Raw genomic sequence first — 26,821 nt, 5'->3', positions numbered from 1 at the left:
CAAGGGCTGCACAGTATCTTGTATTTTCCTTTTTGTGTTTTTGTCAGGTGCGTTCTATTTTTTCACTATAGATATATTAGGGTTGTGGTCTCTTAGACCTCATCCTATTATATTGTGTAGGGGTGAAGGAGAAACACAGGCATTTTACTGCTGGGTCGGAATTTAGGGCTCATCAGTCCCAACTGCTCTCCATTCCTGACCAGCTGTCATTGTGGCAGGTGAAAATAAGTCAGAATGTTATAATTTGCCTGAGCTAAATTAAACAAGTGCAGTAAGCCACTTTCATAAAGTTGACGCACGGACTACTACCTTTACACAAATCGATAAATCCGAAGACGAACTTCAATTGTCCATCCACTGTTGATAAATCAGGGCCTTAGTGGGTCATTTATTACACGGAAATACGCCTAAATTAAGTGTATTTCAGGCGCAGATGGCGGCACAACGGTTAGTTGCACTGCTATCTGTGACTTCGCCCCGCTCATGCCAGGCCGAAAATTGTGATGTGGGCGGGACAATTTATTATATTCTATGCCTGTTTTAGCCGTAGAAAATGGTCTAAAGACAGCTCAGAAGCTCTTCATAACTTCGGCGGATCCTCCGCCAGGTACAGGGCGTTATTAAGACCGGCGTCTAAAACGCTGGTCCTAATAAATGTTTCTATATACATTTTTTAAGTTGCAGGTCATTCTCTGCATTGCACTGAACATGAGTCATGCTTATTGTAATGTTCATTAAGGAGGCCTGTTCTCGATTACTTACTCAGACAGACTGGGTAGCCGTAGTAGCCTTCTGCACACCTCTCACAGTTCTTTCCACTAAAGTTGGGCTGGCAGTAGCACCTTCCTGACCCTTCCTCACATCCAAGTGAATGTTCTGGATTACAGCTGCAAGCTTGGGAAGATTATTAAGACATTTTTTAATAGTGAGGAAATATTTATTGCTGTTATGTCACTAGATAAACATCATATGAGTACCATAGATATGCCAGATTTATAACCACACCAGATATCTACATGGAGAAGGAGGCAGGCAAGAAAGCCAAACAATATTATCAGGTAATAATAAGTGATAAGTTTCCATGGCACTATATATACAATGTCAGGAGTTTATTCAGCCAAAATCTGTGTTGGGAGGGTAGCCATGCCGACCAGTAAAACTTCAGATGGCCAATCAGATTCCTGGCTCAGTGTCCAATCCCAGAGCTAGGTGGGATTTAAAGGGGTATTCCAGTTTTTATTTTTTAAGCTTTTTTTCTATATGTATATAATAGGAAATCATACAATTTTCTAATATGCATGTATTTAAAATTCTGCTTACAAACCTTTCTTATATGAGGTGGTTGACCCCTATATGCAGTGGAATGGTATAACGCATTAATCAGTCCTGTGTAATGTATCCATGGCCTAACTGAAACATGGCATCAATCATGTGACACCCTACACATCATGTAATTTCTGACTTTCAGTAAGCAGCAGTGTTACATGACATACATGTGTTGAGTCAGCACACAATACATGTGTACAGGGAGTGCAGAATTATTAGGCAAGTTGTATTTTTGAGGATTAATTTTATTATTGAACAACAATCATGTTCTCAATGAACCCAAAAAACTCATTAATATCAAAGCTGAATATTTTTGGAAGTAGTTTTTAGTTTGTTTTTAGTTTTAGCTATTTTAGGGGGATATCTGTGTGTGCAGATGTCTATTACTGTGCATAATTATTAGGCAACTTAACAAAAAACAAATATATACCCATTTCAATTATTTATTTTTACCAGTGAAACCAATCTAACATCTCAACATTCACAAATATACATTTCTGACATTCAAAAACAAAACAAAAACAAATCAGTGACCAATATAGCCACCTTTCTTTGCAAGGACACTCAAAAGCCTGCCATCCATGGATTCTGTCAGTGTTTTGATCTGTTCACCATCAACATTGCGTGCAGCAGCAACCACAGCCTCCCAGACACTGTTCAGAGAGGTGTACTGTTTTCCCTCCTTGTAAATCTCACATTTGATGATGGACCACAGGTTCTCAATGGGGTTCAGATCAGGTGAACAAGGAGGCCATGTCATTAGATTTTCTTCTTTTATACCCTTTCTTGCCAGCCACGCTGTGGAGTACTTGGACGCGTGTGATGGAGCATTGTCCTGCTTGAAAATCATGTTTTTCTTGAAGGATGCAGACTTCTTCCTGTACCATTGCTTGAATAAGGTGTCTTCCAGAAACTGGCAGTAGGACTGGGAGTTGAGCTTGACTCCATCCTCAACCCGAAAAGGCCCCACAAGCTCATCTTTGATGATACCAGCCCAAACCAGTACTCCACCTCCACCTTGCTGGCGTCTGAGTCGGACTGGAGCTCTCTGCCTTTTACCAATCCAGCCACGGGCCCATCCATCTGGCCCATCAAGACTCACTCTCATTTCATCAGTCCATAAAACCTTAGAAAAATCAGTCTTGAGATATTTCTTGGCCCAGTCTTCACGTTTCAGCTTGTGTGTCTTGTTCAGTGGTGGTCGTCTTTCAGCCTTTCTTACCTTGGCCATGTCTCTGAGTATTGCACACCTTGTGCTTTTGGGCACTCCAGTGATGTTGCAGCTCTGAAATATGGCCAAACTGGTGGCAAGTGGCATCTTGGCAGCTGCACGCTTGACTTTTCTCAGTTCATGGGCAGTTATTTTGCACCTTGGTTTTTCCACACGCTTCTTGCGACCCTGTTGACTATTTTGAATGAAACGCTTGATTGTTCGATGATCACGCTTCAGAAGCTTTGCAATTTTAAGAGTGCTGCATCCCTCTGCAAGATATCTCACTATTTTTTACTTTTCTGAGCCTGTCAAGTCCTTCTTTTGACCCATTTTGCCAAAGGAAAGGAAGTTGCCTAATAATTATGCACACCTGATATAGGGTGTTGATGTCATTAGACCACACCCCTTCTCATTACAGAGATGCACATCACCTAATATGCTTAATTGGTAGTAGGCTTTCGAGCCTATACAGCTTGGAGTAAGACAACATGCATAAAGAGGATGATGTGGTCAAAATACTCATTTGCCTAATAATTCTGTACAGGGTGTATTTACACACTGCCTTTCTCTAGGTGATTTGCAAAATGGCTGCCTTTCTGTAGGTGATGTTGTCATTTTGTTAATAAATTTTAGTGTAAAAAAACAAACAGAGATCTGCTTCTACATAGACACTAACGGACATGATGAGATGCTGCTGCAGGTAGTAATACTATATATAGTGAATATGTTCTGCTCCTCAACACACTATTCACTTGTTAAACACTTAGGCAATTAACTGAAAGCCAAGACACATGATACTTCTGAGGGTTACATTGTTGCTCTAATGACTAATGCCATGTTTAGTCCTATCTAGCTCTCCTATGACTACCATAGGCACCATATTGCACCAGTTTTCTGCTATCTTACTCCACAGACAAGTCCTTGGGTCCCTATGACCTTGCAGGAGACTCTGGTAAAGAATCTAGGGGTGGGCCTAGCTCCCTACCAACTGGAGTGGTTAAGGAAGACTGGTAGCAGGATCCAAGTTTGCTAGCTGTGGTACCGGATGGTAACCATAGTACTTCCTTATATACAGTAGTTCATGTTGGATATTATGATGTAGAATTCACATGAAGGAAAAACCAAGCTTATTTGTGAGCCTTACTTTACATTTCACCAATTTTGTCCAAATCACTAAATGCTACTGACCTGAAAGAATAAGCATGGACTGTCTCAGCTGTTTATACTAAACCTATGTTTGACTACTATACTAATAAAAAATCATGGTCTTTGACAAAACTTAATGTTTCTGCCTTTATGTTTTATTATCTATTTAACAAAAAGAAATCCTCATGTGAATGTCATTTACAGAATATATGTTTAAGAAATACAGAGGTGTAAGGCCTCTTTCACACGAGCGTGACGGATTGGCTCCGGATGCATTCAGGGTGCGTTCAGTGAAAACTCGCACCATTTTGCAGGCAAGTTTAGTCAGTTTTGTCTGCACTTGCGTTCAGTTCTTCAGTTTTTTCCGCGCGGGTGCAATGCGTTTTTATGCGTTTTTCACACGCGTGATAAAAAACTGAAGGTTTACAAACAACATCTCCGAGCAACTATCAGTAAAAACACATTACATCCGCACCTGCTTCCCGATGCAATCCGTTTTTCACTGAAGCCCCATTCGTTTCTATGGGGCCAGGGCTGCGTGAAAAACGCTAAATATAGAACATGATGCGATTTTCACGCAATGCAGAACTGATACGTGAAAAAAAAACGCTCATGTACACAGACCCATTGAAATGAATGGGTCAGAATTCAGTGCGGGTGCTATGCGTTCACGTCACGCATTGCACCCGCGCGGAAAACTCGCTCGTGTGAAAGGGCCTTCCCTGCAATACTTTACTCAATTACTAGAAATTATTCCACATGTGAGGTCTACTCATAGACAAAAGTATTTTTATAAATGCAAGGACACAGAAAACGAAGTACATAGAAAACTTACGTATGCAGCCATGTGGAGCTTCTTTTGGGACCCCATAGGGTCGAAAATAGCCTATTCCACACTTCTCACAATTGATGCCTGCTGTGTTATGCTACAAGCAAGGAAAAACACAAAATAAAATAAAACTGAGTCGAGGAAAGGCTAATATTATCCTAGATGTAACAAATGCAATAATGTTTTAAGGGTATGTTCACACCAGTGCTAGTAATTTCAGTTATTATGATCCATTAGAAGAGCAGAGCTACAAAAATAATGGAAGTTCCGGATTCAGCACATAACTGAAGCAAACAGAGCTGAACAGAACCCATTAACTATAATGGGGTCTGTTTACTTGTTGTTTAGGAGTCCACTTTTTTAGCAGAAAAAAAAGGACTTTTTTGCCTGGCCTTTTTTGGCGGAATCTGAACTGAGCCTCCGAGCACCAAGCTCTGAGGCATGTGAAATATTTTTTTTATACCCGAGCTGCAAAATAAAGTACCGGTACCTAGCTCAGTTCTTGTTCTACATGTTAATAAGAGCTTTGAAATACTATACTGTTATATAATGACATAATGTCTAATGTTCAAGCTTCTAAAATAAATGTACTTCTGGTGCACAAATCACCTGCAATGTTTCACGTTTCAGTACTATAGCAGGAATATTACAATAGATCCTCCTTTTACACCAAAACATACATGTCATTTTCATTCATTCATTCATTATGTTAGGAAGCAATGCAGGGAGGAAGTGCATGTCAATATTTAGGTTTCCTAGGGATGGGACTTAGGCCTCATGCACACGACCGTTCCGTTTTTTTGCGGTCCGCAAAAAACGGAAGCCGTCCGTGTGCCTTCCGCAATTTGCGGAACAGAATGGGCGGCCCATTGTAGAAATGCCTATTCTTGTCTGCAAAACGGACAAGAATAGGACATGCTATCTTTTTTTTGCGGGGCCATGGAGTGCTGTCCTTATCTTTTGCAGCCCCGTTAAAGTGAATGGGTCCGCACCCGAGCCGCAAAAAATGCGGCTCGGATGCGGACCACAACAACGGTCGTGTGCATGAGGCCTTAGGTAGGTGTCACCCAATAATCTATAAAAACTGCTCAGGTATAAGCTACTTTCCCACTTGCGTTGTTGTTTTCCGGTATTGAGATCCGGCAGAAACGGTTCCGTTTAGTCCCCATGTATTCTGAATGGAAAGATATCTGTTCAGGATGCATCAGGATGTCCTCCGTCCTGTCAGCATTCCGTTTTGTGGCCGGACACGACACAGCTGCAAGCTGCGGTTTTGTGTCCGGTCATAAAAATGGGAAAAAAACGGATCCGCCACCCACTGACTTTCAATGTATTTAGTGACGGATCAGTTTTTTTTTCCCCGTTTTCATTTCACACAACTGCATTCTAATAGAGAGGATGCATCCTGATGTGCAAAATCAAAACAAATACGTTTAATTCCGGTATTGAGATCCTCTACTGTTGTTTGCCGGCAGGAGATCGTGTTTACACGGCATTATCTACTGCCAGTAAACGATCACTTTTGTGTGTGCACAAACTATTCAACTACCTGATGAACGAGCATTTTGCTCTTTCATCGGGTAATTAGTGGTACATTTACACTGCCCAATCATCACCGCCCGATCATTACTATGAACGCTCGTTAGCGATAATCTGTGCCATTCTCGGCCCGTGTAAAGGGCCCTTTAGGCCTCTTTCACACGGGCGTTGCGGGAAAAGGTGCGGGTGCGTTGCGGGAACATGCGCGATTTTTCCGCGCAAGTGCAAAACATTGTAATGCGTTTTGCACGCGCATGAGAAAAATCGGCATGTTTGGTACCCAAACCCGAACTTCTTCACAGAAGTTCAGGTTTCGGATCGGTGTTCTGTAGATTGTATTATTTTCCCTTATAACATGGTTATAAGGGAAAATAATAGCATTCTGAATACAGAATGCATAGTACAATAGCGCTGGAGGGGTTAAAAAAATAAATATATAATTTAACTCACCTTAATCCACTTGATCACGCAGCCGGCATCTCTTCTGTCTTCATCTTTGCTGTGTGCAGGAAAAGGACCTGTGGTGACGTCACTCCGGTCATCACATGGTCCGTCACATGATCATTTACCATGGTGATGGATCATGTGATGACTGGAGTGACGTCACCACAGGTCCTTTTCCTGCACACGGCAAAGAAGAAGACAGAAGAGAAGCCGGGCTGCACGATCAAGTGGATTAAGGTGAGTTAATTTTTTATTTTATTTTTTTAACCCCTCCAGCGCTATTGTACTATGCATTCTGTATTCAGAATGCTATTATTTTCCCTTATAACCATGTTATAAGGGAAAATAATAATGATCGGGTCTCCATCCCGATCGTCTCCTAGCAACCGTGCGTGAAAATCGCACCGCATCCGCACTTGCTTGCGGATGCTTGCGATTTTCACGCAGCCCCATTCACTTCTATGGGGCCTGCGTTGCGTGAAAAACGCACAATATAGAGCATGCTGCGATTTTCACGCAACGCACAAGTGATGCGTGAAAATCACCGCTCATGTGCACAGCCCCATAGAAATGAATGGGTCAGGATTCAGTGCGGGTGCAATGCGTTCACATCACGCATTGCACCCGCGCGGAATACTCGCCCGTGTGAAAGGGGCCTTATACTTTATGTCTGAAGATTGCCTAGCGTTGGCTGCACAGTGATGCACTCTGTCCATCTAACACCAGAAGACCTATATTATACTATAACATTTACTGTACTTGTAGATTTCATGAATTTTTCTTAAGGGAAAACAAGCTAGATCTTGCCACTGTAAAAATCCAATCCATCATCATAAATGGTACAGTAAATACAGCCTTGGTACAGTCACCCAGCCTAAGTAACTACTTCTGAGAGTTCAGCTTTCATCTACTGCCTGGGACAAGAAACTACATGACACCGGCGGGGAATCACGTCAGTAAATAATCTATACTTCACATCTTATCTTATATGGCAGTTAGGAGGTATCAGACTCATATCATCTATAATAAAACCTACTCTACAACCCAAGTTCCACTATATTACCATATTTCTAATAGGCATGCTGGCTCTTCACCCAAAATATTTGGCTTGGTAGGTAGCAGTTAGGCAAGAGCATTTAATTGATATACACCGGATAGCTGCAAAAGTAATTCTAGCTTTGAGAAAACAAATAATGACCCACAATCTTGCCAACTAGGTAGACACACACAACGCGGACATCTGATGAAGTGCAAACATATGCAAAGTGAATGTAAAAATTGTCATTGTTAAATGGCATCTGTCACCTGGACATTTATGGTTGAACCAGGCACAATGCCTTGTAGGGCTCGCTCAGCTGAATGGAATGATACCTTTCACTTAGTGCTTTCATCCTTGCTCCCCCTGCTTCCTACTTCCTCTGCAGGGCCTCCCTCTACTTGGCTGACAGGTTCCTGCATAGTCATCTCGCCTGGCACTGTCAATTAAAACCCTTTCCTGAAGGGAGAATTTAAAAAAAATAATAATAATTCTCCCTGACTTCCCAGAGCCATAACTTCTTTTTTTTTTTTTTTACTTTTCTGTTCACATAGCTGTATAGGGCTTGTTCTTTGTGGGACAAGTCGTACTTTCTAATGGCACCATTTTATATTGCATACACAGTAGTAGTTTAAAACTGGAAAATAATTCCAAAAGGGATGAAATTGAAAAAACTAATAATTCTACCACAGTTTGATGAGTTTTGTTTTTACAGACTTCCCTATGCAGTAAAACTGACATGTTACCTTCATTCTCTGGGTCATTACCACATTTATATATTTTTTTTCTTGTCTTTTAAAACTGAAAAAAATTAAGTTTGGGAAAAATATTTTTTTCTTAGCTTCGCCATATTTTGATCCCCATAACTCTTTTATAGTTACGTCTTCGGTGCCAGGGGTAATTTTTGGTGGGGTGATCTGTACTATTTATTGATACCATTTCAGAGTGTATGTGACTTTTTAATTCTTTTTTCTGTTCCTTTTTTTGGGAGGTAAAATGATGAAAAAGGGCACTACAGCATTTACCATACGGGATAAATACTTTTATATTTTAATCGTTCTAAAATTTTGGGACATGTCAGTGCAAATTTTTACTGTGGTAGCCTCGGATCCTTCAGAGGGACCAAGGCTACTAGAGCAAGCCAACAGCTCACTCCATCACCGCACGAGGGTGTCTGCTGTGTAAAACAGCAGACATCCAGCAGCTGAGTGGAGCGGGCGCCATCTTTTAGGACCCATCCAGCGCCATACATGTACGACACTGGTCAGGAAGGGATTAAGAGCGGGAGGGGCTGGCAGAAGAAGGTTAAAGTGGGCACAGTGTGTCTTGGGCCCACCTCGGGGCACTTAAAGGGGTTTTCCAAGATTTTGAATACTGATGACCTATTCTCCTGTTCCTTGTAATGAAATATTATTGTATATGATATTATAGAGCAAGTAGACATACTTTTATGCAACTTCCAAACTACCTAATCCAGAACTGCTAATCCAAACTAACTAATGCAACATGTATTCCTATGTAAGGACCAGCAGATACACTGCTTTTTTCTGCACAGTGTCCCAAAATGCCCAAACTATTAAAATATAACTGATATTATAGGCTGCTGTTACCTGCCAAACCTAAAAACCTACTAATAAAAACCAATAAGGCAGAAGGTGAAGTGATGTATTACAATGCACAAAAAATAGATGCTGTATGAAGAAGTACCTGGCAGTTAATGCAGACTCCTCCACCACTGTATTGTCCATGTATGTCAAGACTTGCTTGTCGATTGTCTACATCGCTATCATAATAGCAATCAGATGCATGTCCATGACAATTACAAGCTACGGGGAGACAACAGGATATTTATTTTTGAAAAGGTGTAATTCACAACAGTATTTCATAAATTATGAGTAAGAATGGTCTTAAAAGAAACCTCTGCCAGAAACATGTTATAGAGGAGTAGGAGTTAATAAGATTGATATATAGTTGTGAGGGGAAAGATTCAGTATAACTCATTATGGGCTTAGGAGTCCAGTGGGCGGTCCTATCACTGATTGACAGCTGTCTCTATATGGGAAGTTATACAAGAAAGGCCGTCAATCAGTAGGTGGCCCAGAATAAGCAGAGGTTTACAAAATTACAAGTTATACTGAGTCTTTTCCCTCAAAACTATATATCAGTCTGCTCTGTACCATTCTGCCTGCAGAGTGCACTGCATATTCAATGTGTCAGGTTCCAAAAATTAGAAATAGATGGGAGAGAGAGATACAGAGGAATAGAGATAGATACAGATAGATAGATAGAAATAGATAGATATGAGATAGATAGACATATATAGAGAGATAGATATAGATAGATAGATAGATAGATAGATAGATAGATAGATAGATAGATAGATAGATAGATAGATAGATAGACAGAAATAGAGAGATAGATATAGATAGATAGAAATATATAGATATGAGATAGATAGATAGATATAGAGAGATAGATATAGATAGATAGATAGATAGATAGATAGATAGATAGATAGACAGAAATAGAGAGATAGATATAGATAGATAGATAGAAATAGATAGATAGATAGATAGATAGATAGATAGATAGATAGATATAGATAGATATAGATAGATATAGATAGATAGAAATAGATAGATATAGATAGACAGATATAGAGAGATAGATATAAGATAGACAGACAGACAGATTAGCATTGTGCATATATAAGCATATGATATGTAAGAACAGCATCTGCCCCATGTGATATATTTCAGTAACTTTACTGCAGAAGTTTATCAAAACTGATGTAAAGGAAAACTGTCTTAGTTGCCCATAGCAACCAATCAGATTCCACCTTTCATTTTTCAGAACTCCTTTGGGAATCTGACCGGTCACTATGGGCAACTAAGCCAGTTCCCCTTTACACCAGTTTAGATAAATCTCCCCCAATGTTTACTTCGATAGACGGTGCCACAGACCATGGGCATTCAGTCTGCGCCAATGAGGAAACCGTGTAACCATGACTAAATTCTGAACAGTATGTGTACCGATATGGAATGGAATTTAGATGCAGCATTTGATAACTGTGCTCCAGCAGGTTCGCAGCTACCAAGGCCCAGAAAGGCTTTCCTGTTCTAAAAGTTAAGCATTGACAGAACAAATACTTTGTTTAACTCATGAGGTTACGCAGCGGCAGGCATTTTATTCTTCAATCTATTATATAAACTTGGACAGTTAAACAAAGATGATATTTGGGCTTGCAGAAGGATTCGGAGGAGGCTTCTCCAAGATAATGCATCGCAGTGAGGTGCTTGGTGTGCAGAATAAGGTTGCTGTAGCATGGAATTGCTGAGCTTATTTCTGATTATAGCGTCTCCCACTAGGAGATTTACTCTTACTGAATCTTCAGGCTTTCATGCTCGATGCATACACTAGTCAATGATGTGCTCCATTTGGCCACAGGCCTGTCGTTCTGACTTTGTCCCTCCTGGGGCCCTGCTGTTAGATGCAAGAGAATACTCTTTGTGACGTTAGCAACCAGTCTGGGGGAAATGCTGGTGCTCTGACCAGTCTACATCACCTGTAATTTATTGCCCATAGCTCCACTCTGGTGCCTGAGTAATTAGGTTGGTTTTGTTCTGCGACGTTGGCAATAATAATGGTGTTCTTGACCTTGGTAGTGTTCTCTTCATCCTTTAACCTTCTACCTTGTCTCTACGCTGTACTGCATTTCAGGTAATCCTAGATTGTACTTTGGTTAACCTTAGCAATTGGGGACTATTCTAGGAATTGTAATCTAGGGACTCCCTCAGTAAAAGTCTGTTGCAGGCTTAAGACTGGATCAGACCCCATAAAATTGGTGAAACAAGTGATGTACCTGCATTGAAAAGCCTCCGATAATACTGTATGGCCATACAGAAGAAAATCTCTACAGTAAAGGATTAACTTTTCTTATCGTCAAAAGCTGCACCAAAGGAAATTGCGGAACAGAGTGGCAACTCCCGCGATCTTTGGAACTCCCGCGAAATTTAAACCAGCTTGCTGTATTGAGCGACTGAATAAGCCGGCAAATATTTAAAGCTCCATTGAAGCAATAGGGAGACAGCAGACGCTAGACGGTAAGCCAAATATCGATTTAAAGTTTTCTTCAATTCAAAGCTCATATCGAGCTTAAAAGGATATGCTATAAGAGACTTTTCACATTATCAGGATTCCTGTGGACACTTTATGAACATATTGCTCTCCCAGTGAATACACCTACAACATTTTCAGTGACATTCAGTTTCCCAAATTGGGATAGAGCTCTAGAAGATAATACCCCCTCTTTCCAAATAACAGCATATACTTGAAGTTTTTTGGTGTGATTTATATAATTTATCGACACTATTGAGCCATATGAATATAGTGTCGATCATATCTACCACAATATATGTGACTGTAATGTTGTATATTATTGCTACATTGTTCTTATAAATTTTATTACTTGTATTTTATGGGGATTTAATAAATATTTTCTGCACATCTCAATCTGGTTGCCAAGTGTATGAGTGCTTGCTCATTTTCCTATTACTACATTTGCCTTTAAGAGAGGGTGGGGTGATTCCCTCTATATGAGCTTGCAGCACCATACCTTAACTACTTGCTAGTGAGCCACCACAACCTACCACTATTGGTTGGTAGTAATGTTTAGCTCGGTAAAGTTGTAAAACCTAAAACAGTAAAATCATACATACATATACAGATCCCAATAATCAAATAAGTTCTAAAAGGCAATAATATGAGGTCTCCGATTCATAAAAGCAATAATAATCGTGTAAGGTAATCGATCATAAATATTCGATAATAATGTTCGATAGTAGTATTCAATGAAAGTCCATCGATGAAAAATATTCGATAATAAGTTTGCTGGAAATGAGAAGAAGTCACAAATGGGAATTATCGGTCTCTACCGAATATTCAGGATAAGTGCCAGCTCGTGACCAGTTCTCATTCATTTAGTGACCAGGATTCGAAACACAGATGGAAGTCGATGCTGCATCAGACGACGTTCCACCTGCTCATACAGACAGCGGCGTCCCGCTGTATTTGGTTAGAAGGCAATCGCTTAGTAAATGGAATAAGGACAGTCTTACCAGGAGGTCTTCTAGCCTTCTAGCCAATTACAGCGGGACGCCGCTGTCTGTATGAGCAGGTGGAACGTCGTCTGATGCAGCATCGACTTCCATCTGTGTTTCGAATCCTGGTCACTAAATGAATGTGTGTTGAGAACTGGTCACGAGCTGGCACTTATCCTGAATATTCGGTAGAGACCGATAATTCCCATTTGTGACTTCTTCTCATTTCCAGCAAACTTATTATCGAATATTTTTCATCGAAGGACTTTCATTGAATACTACTATCGAACATTATTATCGAATATTTATGATCGATTACCTTACACGATTATTATTGCTTTTATGCATCGGAGACCTCATATTATTGCCTTTTAGAACTTATTTGATTATTGGGATCTGTATATGTATGTATGATTTTACTGTTTTAGGTTTTACAACTTTACCGAGCTAAACATTACTACCAACCATTATTGACATTTTATTTGCTATATCTGTGATATTTTATTGCTAATTTTACCTTATTCAATAAAGATCCCTTTACTAATAGAGAGTGCCCCACTACTATTTATTCACTGCTTAGATCATGTTCACGTCTGTCGTACTAGTGATAACATTGTAGAAGCACTCACGTTCACACTGATTGGCACTGTCAATACTGGCAGGACGCCAAGGCTTCTGATTATAACCAGGGCAGCAGCGGTCACATATTTCCCCACATGTGTTATGTTGGCAGTTACACTGATACCTTGACAATGAAATGTAAAGCAAGTCAATAACTGGACAGTAGATTTAGTTATCAATATTGATTTAATAGACCAATAATCACTGAAATAGAAAAAGAAATGACCATTTTTGACATTATGAAATTTAGATGCATGATACAGTGTGAATCCCATTTAAATTCTGCATAACCAACAGATTTGGGCACATAATAAACTAACAATACGATATATAGATCACTGCACATTTCCATCCCCATTGCTTTAATCCACTGATTAACACAGTGTGGATTTCATCAATTCAAGCAGATAATGCTCTTAATTACTGACTCAACTGTTCTATAGATGTACTTCTGAATCAATATAAAACACCACCATAATAATATAAGATGGTGTATATCAACAAACATTGAGGCTTATGACAACGTATACCTTAGATATCTTGTTCTACGCACCCTTTGGCCTAACCCCTTTTTAAAAGGAAGATGGACATTGATCCAGGGATTTCTTCCGTCAATCAATATATCAGGATTACAGGTTGGACTTTTGTCTTTTTCCAACCTTAACAACTATGTAACTACGGTATGTAAGCATAAAGAGGAATTTTGCCCCAAATGTCCAGTATTTATAGCAGAAGCTGATTAACAATTAGAAGCATCCATGCAACTGCCCACGGAGCAAGAAGAGGAGGGGAGTGGTGGAGCAGCAATGGATACAGGCACCAATGTAATAATAGTAGATTTGTATCTGAAATTTCTAAGACAAAAAAAAAACATTCCATATATCTGAACTAGCTTGTTTCCGCAGCATGTGTATGAATTACTACAAATCCTATTCAGATGCATGGAACAGGTGCAGATATATCTAATATTTTAACTATAGAACCTGTAAAATGCATTTAAGGGATTGTCCAGGCATTTACTATAGATGGCCAGTCCTCAGGACAGGCCATTTATATCTAATCAGCAGACGCCCGACACAACACGAATCTGTTGATAAGCTACACCTAATCTGTAGTAGCTCCAGTGCCGACAGCTCTGTCTATTGTATAGTGGATGGAGCTGGTAACTGAACAGAGCTGTGTCGTTCTGGAGCAGACTTCCGATGCCAGACCTATTGGCGGGGGTGAGGGGTGTCGCATTGCCACCGATCAGATATCGATGGCCTTTCTTGAGAATAGGTCATCATAGTAAAATCCCGGACAATCTTTTGACCACAGCAACCACAAGGATAAAAAAATGTAAGGCAGGAGGCCAGGTTGTACTGTATTCTTTTATTTTAACCATGAACAAAGTCTATTTAGAGCGCAATAAACCAATAAGTAGAAACATAAATCTACAAAGTTGCTGAAGCAATAAATCAGAACAGACTATAATATGAATATCAAGTGTTACTTACAGGTTCTGATTGCCAAAGCGATGTACACTGCAATCATTAGCATGACCGTGGCATACACAGCGACCTCCAATACTTATATCCTTGATGCTATAGTAGTACTAGGAAAGATAAATATATATATATATACCTAGTGTTTTACAATACGCAGTTTTAAGTCAACAAAAGACAATAAAAAAGAATAAATATGGAAAAAAAACATCACATTCTTGCACTAGTGTATATTATTGTATTATACTGTGCCTGATGGCGTTGTTGCATTAGGTCTATTACAAAGGTGTTGGAGCTCATTTTGGCACCAAGCATGTCTCCTCAGATATAACTGTACCCAAGCAATTCATACCACAGATCTGCCGGCTTCACAAAAGGCCTCTTTCACACAGACATATATTTTTTTCCGTTTTCCGTTCCGTTTTTGCGGTTTCCGTTTGCGGTCCGTATGCGGAACCATTCATTTCAACGGTTCCGCAAAAAAAATCAGAATGTACTCCGTGTGCATTCCGTTTCCGTATTTCCATATATCCGTTCCGCTAAAAGATAAAACTTGTCCTATTATTGTCCGCAAATAACGTTCCGTCGCTCCATTCAAGTCAATGGGTCCGCAAAAAATACAGAATGCATACGGAACACATCCGTATGTCATCCGTATTTTGCGGATCCATGCCCACTTTGCCCATGTGCTTACTGTTTACAAACATTACAGTACATTACATTAATGATTAAAAATTTTCTATTTCCGTTTTTGCGATCCGCAAGAGATGTTATTGAACGGATAAGGAATGGAAACACAACGGAAACAAACAACAAAACAACGGATCTGTGAAAAATGGACCGCAAAATATAGCAAAATACATACGGTCGTGTGAAAGAGGCCTAAAGCAGGAAATCCCAGCCCAATCGAATGCATCGTTCAGCAGCTGTTTTATGCAGCCTATCAGATGCCAATAAACACACCATACTTTCTTTGTGCAGGTGGAAAAAGCTCCTCCAGGTTCCTTATCTCCGGTACCAACTACAGAAAGAAGCAAGCTTCCATATTTCCTGAGGACCGATCTTGCTGGACCACTGACAGCTTGTTGCATCCAAAAATAATATTTTATTCCTCTACATTTTCTAACCCTTTAATAGGCCTCTAATCATGATTTATTCAGGGAAACTGAGCTGAAATGTTGAACGCCTGAATGTGGGTTACCAACAGTGAGTCCACACAATCACCCTGTAGGACATTTTAAAAACTATGCTAGAACTCTTAAAACTCAGCAAAAAGACTGGATTATGACAAGTCAGCCATAATATGAAACAAGATTTTCAAACTATACAATAGGACAAGGTTTTAAAAGGATACAATACAGTATATGATAAGGCTTGAAAACATGGAACCTTAAAGGGGTTATCCGACACTAACAAATGCTCCCCCATATGCCGGGCCGCTCACACTGATTCTAATTACCTGGCTTCCCGCTCCCTGCCTGGTTCCTGGTCCCCGCATCTCTGCTGCTGCTTCTCCCCGTGCGCGGATGAAAACATCCAGTGTCGGGGAGGAGCAGCCAATGGCAGGCGGTGACGGAGACGAGCCTCCCTAGCGTCACCCCTAGCATCACCCACGGGACCAGGAGCGACGTGGGGAGCGGAGAGCCGTGTAAGTAGAATCAGTGTGAGGGGCCCGGAATATGGGGAAGCATTTGTTAGTGTCGGATAACCCCTTTAAAACGTACAGCTTTTAAGACAGTGACCTGACTGACCTTTGAATACTAGCAAACATGTCACTTCTATTTTAACAAACTCTGCATAAATGAATAGTACAGCTGAGTATGAGAAACTTTGTAATATATCTTATGAGAAGAAAAAAAAAAATTCTCCCTCTAGCAGCATTCTTCCTCCTCTCTCCACAAACATCTATGAGCAGCAAGTATGTCTACCTCTTTAAATAGGTTCTTTTTTTTGTCTCTCTCATTGTAGCTCACTCCTCCTTATTCCTCCTCTCTCCACAGACTTCTATGAGCAGCATGTAATATGATCCTTCGGTGAAGCCATCTTGTCTCTCAAGATGAACATAGCAGAGAATGTCAGTTTAGAAGAGGGGGAAAGAGAAATTTTTCTCTGGTTCAATATATTACAAAGTTTCTTTGGATTCACCTGTACTATTGATCTATGCATAGTTTCTTCAAACTACAGTGACCATTTAACATGTTATTACTGTACATTATTTTATATACAGTGACACCTCTTCAAAACACCACGTCTTTGAGAAAACCAAATTTTGTTTGGCAGATATTCAGATTAATGATATCCTATGTATACCGGCCATCTTGTGTGAGAAGATCACCCTCTAGAAGACCTAGGTATCACACACATGTAACTGTAAAAAGGCGTGTTTTTCCTCATCCAGTGCCAGCCAGTACAGTGACTACCAGTAGTATATCCTCGCTTTTAGAACTTTATCAGTCATCTGTTTGTCTGTGTATATGGAATTGAGTCTTAGGTATAAAAATAACTCAATATGTACTTACCCTCCGCGTTACAGTTTGATCTTTTTCCGCCTTTGATATTAAATGACCAAGAAGTGTGTTTGTTCTGAGGAAACGCAGTCGTATGTTTGTAGCCTTTGTAAAATCTCTTAGTATAGGAGAGTCCATAAAATGCTTTGCACCAGGCCGTCCGCTTACCAACCTCACCACCACCTGAAATTTATAAGAACATCGGTTTTAAAGTAAAGCAGTTCTATGGTTTAGATTACCCATTTTAAAAAAATATATTCTGAGTTAATACGGTAGGTTCAGCTGATGATCTTATAATGTGTATGGGGATCTTTACTGATCCCATAAACCATGAGGTAGAAGTAGAGCTGAATATAGAAGACCCCCTCTGCTATATAGTAAACATAGCAAAGTGCTTGCACTCTTCTGTCTGTTACTGTCAGTTGTGTAGTCATGCCTACCTGGTCCTCATAGTACAATCAACCTCTTAGACCTCTTTCACACGAGCGATATGGATTCTCTCAGGGTCTGTTCGGGAAAAAACTGATGGTTTTGTTTTGCTTGCAAGTTCAGTCAGCTTTGTCTGCGATTGCGTTCAGTGTTTCAGTTTTTTCCACATTGGTGCAATCAGTTTTTGAAGTGTTTTTCGCACACGTAAAAAAAAACTGAAGAATAACAATCTGCATCTTCTAGCAACCATTAGTGAAAAATGCATTTCATCCAGATGCAATCCGTTTTCACTGAAGCCTCATTCACTTCTATGGAGCCGTAGCTGCGTGAAAAACGCACAATATTGAACATGCCGCAAATTTTTCCTGAATGCAGAAATGACGCTGGAAAAACTACTCTCATGTGCACAGACTCCTTGAAATGAATGGGTCAGGTTTCAGTCCGGATGCTATGCATTTGCTTCACGAATCGCACCCGGACGGAAAACTTGCTAGGGTGAAAGAGACCTTAGGGTATGTCAACATGTTGGAAAAAAAAAAAACGGAGGCGATTGGAGATTGGACGCTGACCCAGAGATTCTGCTGCAGATTTTCAATTTACATGATGCGGATCTGCCTCCAGATTTTCCTGATTTAACTCCAAAGAATAAACCTTCTCATTTGCTATTTTCCACATTGTGGATCCAAATCCATGACATGGAACTACAGCCAGGATTCTTATTGCAATCAATGGGCAGTTAATGTTAGAAGTTTTTTTCTGTGCATTTAGGCACGATAAACCTAACCGCTTCTGATAAAAGGGATGACCCTTGGGCCCCATTGACACCGCCATGGTTTCTGCCACGGTTGCTCACTTTAGGTGCCATGGACCTGCTTAGAATGGAGTTAAACCACGAGCGGAGACATGCCGCATCTCCAGCTGTCTGCACACCGTGCCAAGAAGGGACAGGTCTTTTCTTGGCACGGTCACGGCTTTAAACCACTGGCCCACGAGCAGCTCTTGAATCTCTCCTACTTGCTACATGTGAGGGATATAGGCTGTTGAATAAATGTGCTACACTTGGCAGAAGCACCGAATTTAATGCCAAACTTCACGTGTATTCCTGCTAATGCAGCAAGCTCTTTCCACAGTACAGCCTAACCAGCTGTGTCAGAACTTGCTTTTGATCTCACTGTATGTGATGCTTTTCTAATTATATACCATTACAAAAAATTACTTTATTACTGATCCAGCAACAAGAATTGAAAGGTAATCATTTTCTTTCATAATTATCTACCACACAGGAGTGGTTCACCATGTTTTGGCAAGTCTACCAAAGTGCCATAAAATCATATTTTACTTGGAACAAGAAAGACCAGAACACATGTTCTATTTTTCCAGGTAAATCTTGAGCTCACTATCTGTTTCTTCACCCATTATTTATCCTATTATAAGGAATAAAAAGCTTTGAGTAATTAACCTTTTACAGGTATTACACTGAAGTAGGAAGGGAGGTCTCAGTCGGGTCAAATAGTATTTCTAGTATTTTTATGTGGTCTTTGTAGTAATCCCATTAGCAGAATATGAAAAGTATTGATAAAGTCTAAAGTTTAATGCCATAAACATATTATTGATGATGGGACTAGAGCTATCTATAGCAGTACTCCTGTTCACACTAAGGCCTCGAGCACATGGATGTATTACAGCATTGTACAACTTCCAGGTACCATACCTTTATAAGCTTCCAATTTTATATGGAGCCACATGGATGTTTTTGTATCATGCCCCTACGTTTCCATAGTACAGAGTACCAGGACACCATGCACCGCAATGCAGACCCATATTCTGAGGCCTGGAGATGGGTGGTCTATTGAAATGCATTTTACAGAGATTTTTGTAAAAAATAACCCCCTCTCAAGATGCCCCATCAGATCTAATTGCTGACACCCCTGGGATCAGCAGTTATCATTGGGTAAACTTTGGGTGAAATGGGTGATCATATAGAAAACATGGTCACACAAGGCCTACCCTCTCCAGAAGCTCTCCATTGTGGCTAACAGTTGGAGGTCCTGAATGGAGTAACCCCTCTATGACTCCTGAACTTTCTCTTCCGGTCACTAGCAACTGGCACAGAACGCTGTCTGTTCAGCAGAAGTATTGTATTACTGAGCAGTGTGCCACCCCAAAGAGTGTGCACCAACCTCACTAATATACTCTTATTGTACTCAGTGGCAAATCCTTAAAATGTGCATTCAACCATAATTCTTCAGAACTGTTTAAATATTTGAGCCAATGAATATTTTCACGTGTCATAAGGCATGTCAAAATGATGATACATCTTCACGATACACATACCTCCCCATTTTCAAGTGGAACGATCCGTGAGTACTCTGCCGTGCATATGACATCATCATCTCTTGCAATGGGCTGTTTAGGGTCCTTTCCAAAATGAAGTAAGCAGCCCTGTTTAGAATCTGGAATATAAGTCCATATCATTTTACATTTGAGCATTAGATCACACAGTGGTGTCCATAATTTAGAAGGGGGCCCATAGTAAAAATTGAAATACAATGCCTACATTCTCCCTATGGATTGGAGGAAAACAAAATATTACAATGCAAAAAAGTGTTAAAAAGGAAACTTTTGGTAGGCTTACTCCACCCACAATGAAAGTTTTCTGGCCATGCTAAAGAGGACCCTCTGACAGATCTGATTATGACACAGTTTAGACTATACACTAATAGCCCTACATCTGATAAACCACACATTTCAGCAGGTATAAAATACAATATGTGGCTCACAAACTTACTGTGTTGCATTGGATACAACCCTTTCCACCAACCAAAAGAGAGTTTGTGGGGAAAGAAAACACATTATTGATATATAAGAAAAGAATATTTTAAAAAAGGGGAGTCTACACTAAATTCGGGAAGCTCCGGGCTCCATGGCTTGACACACTGGCTCCTAGCATTCTACTTTGGGATGGAATACTGACTATCCCTGTTGTTGGGGGGCTCCTGCATGGTGGTAGGTGAGGGTTTAGGTGGTAGGCAGTGACCTTTTATCTGTTTATGACTCCCATGTCATCAACACGTGGAAATAGGGGTTTTCTGACCTTTGCACTATTGTTCTGTTTTTCTTATTTGTATTTTTTTTATTTTTATTATATCTTTCTCTGTTTTGTATTATTGTTTGTATGGTTTAAAAATTAATAAATAATAATCTGATTTACTATAATGTATACACCAGTGCAGTTCTGCTGAATCAGGTATTGCAAGGAAATATCAGTAAATCAGATTTGCTGAGATACACACAAATATACACACTTAAGTACTGTATATGGCCGAGGGGAGGGGGAGGGGGGGATAGGGTGTTAATACAGAGGTGTGAACTAAGTGCAAATAGGATTAATAGTCGATCCTTTTTAACCAACTGCAATAGTCTTGTCGATAAAGGGGTTCTCCGGGAATTAAGAAAATGAAAAGACTTAAATATTACATTAGTATAAATATATTCTCAAATACATTTCATTAGCTATAATGGTTCATTTTGTCTAGGGAGCAATCATTAGGAGAAATGAAATGGCCGCCGTCCTATTAGCTCACACAAAACCTGTCCTAATCAAACAGCAGGACATGTTACTTTACAACAATGAGGGAAAGAGCTGCCTAATCCTCCTCTCTGCTCTACTTGTCAGGGATTATGATCCTAAATACAGATAAAATCTTCAGCTGAATCTCTGTAGGAATGGAGTTCATGAGGAGACATGAAGTACAGAGAGGACGGACAGGACAGACTGTGGTAATGGAGACTGCATATAAGTGCTGCTGCTCATTATCTACATCCCCACTATCCTCTCTGTACTTCATGTCTCCTAATGAACTCCACTTCTACAGAGATTCATTTTAAGATCATATTAAACTGTATTCAGGATCATAATGTCACGGACGTTCCCGCGACAGGTGGCAGGAGATCGGTGAGACTGGCAACACGTGGCTTGATCTGACATTTTTTCTGTTTGGATCAAATGACGTCTGTGTTGTTTCTGGTGCTTGCCACACCTTCTTTCCCCAGGAGTGGCTATTATGGTCATTTTTACCTTCTCTATTTATTGTTGTTTCTCCCACTATGCTACGCGGTTTATAGCTTCAGTTTGAGTTGTGGATAGCTGGTGTGTGGATCCCGGCTGAGTTCCTGGTGCTGCCATAGCCACTTGAAGTTAAAGGGGTTCTCAAGGAATTAAAAAAATGAAAATACTTAAATAGTATTTTATAATAAATATATTCACAAATACCTTTCATTACTTAGAATGGCTTGTTTTGTCTAGGAAGCAATCATTAGGAAATGGCCGCCGTCCTATCAGTACATACAAAACCTGTACTAAACACACAGGAGGACACGTTACTTCACCACAATGAGCCATAGTTGTGCCTCATCCTTCTCTCTGCTCTGCCTGTCAGGAATCATGATCCTGAATACAGATGAATCTCTGTGGGAATGGAGATGATGAGGAGACATGAGAAGAGGGTGAGGTGGGGCTAATGAGCAGCAGCACTTGTATGCAGCCTCCATTACCACAGCTCCACATTACCACAGCCTGTCCTGTCCGTCCTCTCTTACTTCATGTCTCCTCATAAACTAAATTCCCCAGAGATTCAGCTAAAGTTCTTATTATCTGAATTCAGAATCATAATCCCTAACAAGTAGAGAGGAGGAGGCAGCTCTTTACCTCAGTGTTAAGTGAAAAGTAACTTGTCCTCATGTGTGATCAGGACAGGTTTTGTGTGAACTAATGGGAGGGCGGCCATTTTGTTTCCCCTGATGATTGTTCCCCAGACAAAACGAGCCATCATAAATAATGAAAGATATTTGAGAATATATTTATAATAAAGTAATATTTAAGTATTTTCATTTTCTTAATTACCCTTTAAGTGTTTTCTTTCCCTTTTGTATTTTGTTTGGGTTATTTTGTGTTTTGCATTTCCCTGTTATTTGTATTAAGGCCTGAGGGAGACTCCTGTTCGTCCTACCTTTTGGAGGAACAGGTTGTCTCAGTCCTGACATTAGTACCAGGGTCCTATAAGGTGAGTTAGGACATTAGGTATTCCTGTGTATCAACTCACCTACCTCTGGGGTCTGTTCATACTGGTAGTTAGTCAGGACTTTAATTAGGGTTTTACTAGGAGGTGTCCATCTCCTTTCCCTAGTTTCCAGGCCTTATTCCCTCACCCCTTTCCGTCCTATGTTCGGTGTGGTGTTTCCCTCCCACACCCGAACGTGACACATAATCCCTGACAAGTAAGAGAGGAAGATGGCTTAACTCTTTAACTTGTCCTCCTGTGTAATTTGGACAGGTTTTGTGTGGACTAGTAGGATGGCGGACATATTATTTTTACTAATGATTGCTTACTAAGGTATTTAGTAATATATTTATAATGAAGTAATATTTAAGTATTTTCATTTTCTAATTCCCGGAGAACCCCTTTAACAAGCCTTTCACACATTTAGCCCTCTAGTCTCTTTGATCATATACCATTATATGGATTCTTCCATCATGAGTAAAACATTATACCTGTCTCTATGTGAATAATGAACAGAAGAAAAAATGTTAGCAATAGAGTATTGTATAGATGAAGATTTTACCTGCATTCCACATATACAAGGGACAGCAATTAACAAAGTGTATGAGAGCACCGAGCCCTATAAAGGCAACATGCCAAGAAATTCCTCCTGGATTACTGAACTAAAAGGTTCAACACCTGCACCTCACATCAGTGTATTCTAAAGTTGAGATTCTGGTTTTAGTACATTGTACTGCTCTATATAAGAGAGCTTAAACCATGTTTTTAGTGCACAAGCTGAACCACCGAATGCAGATTTGCGGGAGAATTTGTGTCAGAAATCCAAAACGCACACTGTCAGAATATGCAGTTTTCATGTCACGCAACCACACCTGGATTAGCCCCAATCAATCTGGCTATCTCGTGTGTGGCTGATCACTATGGTTTCCATCACTGATGGGACATTTTGTCCACAAAGTGGATTTAAAATTAGAAGCTGAAAATTCCACATTCCTATGAAGGCCAAAGTAGATTCTCAAACCAATTGGAGTTGGATTCTGCTGTGGTATCTGCATCTATACAGTGATCCTTCAAGATACAATGTGCAACGGGATCACGGGTTCAGCGTCTGGGGTATCACTTGCCCCTTAGGAGGTTTCCACAAAATATCTCCCTTTTACAGAGCAAGTAAACGTGATGCCAGCTGCGGTTAAGCAGTGGAAGCACAAGGCTCCCTTTGTAGATAGTAATGTTGGTACCCAGAGGTAAAATTGCCAAAATGATGCAGGGTGGCCTACAGTCTCTGTAGATGTTATGTACACATGTCACAGTGTTCCTACCTGGATATCTGTGAATCCCAGATGTGATGTGGTCCAAAGCAGTGCAAAAGGGGTAGGTGAACTTGGATGGTGGAAGAGTAGAATGAATGGAGTCCAGACTTTGTAGTAACGTTGAACAGTTGCTTTTATTTGGCATAAATGGCTAATCCAAACAGCTTCCAAACGATATCTTGGTTATCAGCAGGTATTGGCTTAACTTTGGCAGGCAAATACTTCTCTGCAACAATCTCAGCTCTGAAATGCGGTAGCTCTCTCAACACTGCTATGCTTGGCTGGATAATTAGGAAACTGTTCCTCTTCTGCTGGAACTTAAGTTATCTGTAGTTTGTCTCTTACTTATAGTCCTAGGAACTTCTTGTCCTGGCTTTAGAGTACCTCAAGCTTTGGCTCAGCTTGGAAGGAGGCAATGCAAGCCCAGGAGGGAATAAGCAACCATGTAGACTTCTAAGGCAGGGCCTCTGGGCCTAGCAAAGCAGGCAGTGCTCTGCTAGCCAGCACACAACCTTTCCCTAAGGAGGGTGGACTAGAACTTCTGCAGGCTCGTCCAGGAGGGACGAGAACCTTCTGCTTCCCTTACAGGGGATAAGCTAGACTCCTCACTCACTCACCAACTAACTAAACTCCTCCCTCTAGCTACAGAAGGTTGGAAGGAAGCCAGAAGGTTCCTCTCCAGGGAAGCGAATACTGCCAATGTTGTTGCCACCATCTGCTGGTGGACCAGGTTATGTTTCTTAAATCGTAATTTTCTCTTATCTTGGATGACATTTTGGGGCATTGGAACCAATTACTCAACTTACAATAATTTCAACATACAATGGTCTTCCTGGAACCAATTAATATTGTAACTTGAGGGACCACTGTATATGTATGAAATATTTAACCTCACACAAATTTGTAAGGAAAAATCCTATCACATTCTATGGGCATATGCTGACATATTTATTCCAGACATATATATCATGAAACTACATAGAAGAAAATACTTACTAGCAAAATATTGCCAAGGCATGTAAGTGCTTCCAAAGTCAACTGATCGTTCAAGGACCCAAAGATCAGGCCGTGGAGAGTTTGCAAATTTGATGAGGACATATGCAACATGGAAAACCTAGTGACACAACCATAAAGATAAAAATAAGAAAAGGTAATAGCCAGTATATTGTATAGTAGATAATACAGTATATCAAACCATGCAGGCAGTGGTGGTACACTTCCATAAGGAGTTGTTCAAAAAATATTAATTTAATTTAGATCATACATAAAAGAACAATTGGAAACATTTTTAAAAAATGCCCCTGTGTCTGCATATTGCTGCTGTCATGGCACCAACTAACTTTTGATTCCTTCTCAGAATGTCTACCGTCCTAATGTGTTCAATGCTGGTGAGAAAAAGTTGCTTCTGGTGTTTGCTTCTTATTGGGTTGCCCCATGTTTAAGTGGATCCAGACAGTGAGACCGAGCTACTGAGCATGTGTGACCATTAGCACTGGATATATCACAAGGACTCCCTAAGATGGAGCAAAAAAAAATATAGGGGACACGATAACAAGTATGTAAAAGCAGTATCTGGACACAGGAAACTTTTTAAATCACTCCAATTGGAAAATTGTAATGTTTTGCCTGATCTAACAAAGAAATTTAATTTATATGTGAGACAACCGCTTTAATTGGGAAGATAATAAAAAGTACTGCAATAAAAAAAATTGCTATTATTTTATGCATTCCACCATAATATAAATTAAAAGCTAATATACAGTATATTATATTAAAATGGCAAATGGTAAAACTACAAACAGAGAACGGCTTCTTGCTGCTACATCAAAGGAAAAATGAGAAAGCTATGGTTTTCGGAAAGCAGAAAAAAGATGACTTCGTGGCTCCTATATACTGCTGCTACAAACAGCCAGGATGGATTTGGGATAAACTGATAATAGACCTGTAACAAATCATGTTCTTATTTCAGTTCAGTGTTAGGCCCCTTTCACACGGGCGAGTTTTCCGCGCGGGTGCAATGCGTGAGTTGAACGCATTGCACCCGCACTGAATCAGGACCCATTCATTTCTATGGGGCCGTGCACATGAGCGGTGATTTTCACGCATCACTTGTGCGTTGCGTGAAAATCGCAGCAAGCTCTATTTTGTGCGTTTTTCACGCAACGCAGGCAGCATAGAAGTGAATGGGGCTGCGTGAAAATCGCAAGCATCCGCGAGCAAGTGCGGATGCGCTGCGATTTTCACTCACGGTTGCTAGGAGACGATCGGGATGGGGACCCGATCTTTATTATTTCCCCTTATAACATGGTTATAAGGGAAAATAATAGCATTCTGAATACACAATGCATAGTACAATAGGGCTGGAGGGGTTAAAAAAAATATATATAATTTAACTCACCTTAATCCACTTGTTCGCGCAGCCAGCATCTCTTCTGTCTTGTTCTGTGAGGAATAGGACCTTTGATGACGTCACTATGTTCATCACATGGTCCGTCACATGATCTATCACCATGGTAAAAGATCATGTGACGGACCATGTGATGAGCGTAGTGACATCATCAAAGGTCCTATTCCTCACAGAACAAGACAGAAGAGATGCTGGCTGCGCGAACAAGTGGATTAAGGTGAGTTAAATTATTTTATTTTATTTTTTAACCCCTCCAGCCCTATTGTACTATGCATTCAGTATTCAGAATGCTATTATTTTCCCTTATAATCATGTTATAAGGGGAAATAATACTATCTACACAACCTGGAACCCAAACCTGAACTTCTGTG

The 26,821-nt window shown here is 40.2% G+C and overlaps 1 protein-coding gene across 1 annotated transcript in view; it reads right to left on the bottom strand.

Moving 5' to 3' along the window:
- Positions 1-26,821, bottom strand: part of LAMA3 (laminin subunit alpha 3) — a 248,482-nt gene that overhangs the window by 186,375 nt on the left and 35,286 nt on the right. Inside the window, exons 3-10 of the mRNA XM_040434293.1 lie at positions 25,040-25,157; positions 20,008-20,126; positions 17,257-17,427; positions 14,750-14,847; positions 13,262-13,377; positions 9,241-9,359; positions 4,521-4,611; positions 763-894 (exon numbers count right to left, since the gene is read on the bottom strand). Of these exons, the coding sequence (XP_040290227.1) occupies positions 763-894; positions 4,521-4,611; positions 9,241-9,359; positions 13,262-13,377; positions 14,750-14,847; positions 17,257-17,427; positions 20,008-20,126; positions 25,040-25,157 (964 nt within the window). The remainder of the gene's footprint in view (positions 1-762; positions 895-4,520; positions 4,612-9,240; positions 9,360-13,261; positions 13,378-14,749; positions 14,848-17,256; positions 17,428-20,007; positions 20,127-25,039; positions 25,158-26,821) is intronic.

Source organism: Bufo bufo, chromosome 5 (genome assembly GCF_905171765.1).
Source record: "Bufo bufo chromosome 5, aBufBuf1.1, whole genome shotgun sequence".
NCBI lineage: Eukaryota > Metazoa > Chordata > Amphibia > Anura > Bufonidae > Bufo > Bufo bufo.
Note: the sequence above shows the minus strand (reverse complement) of the source record. Positions and strands in the feature narration are given on the sequence as shown.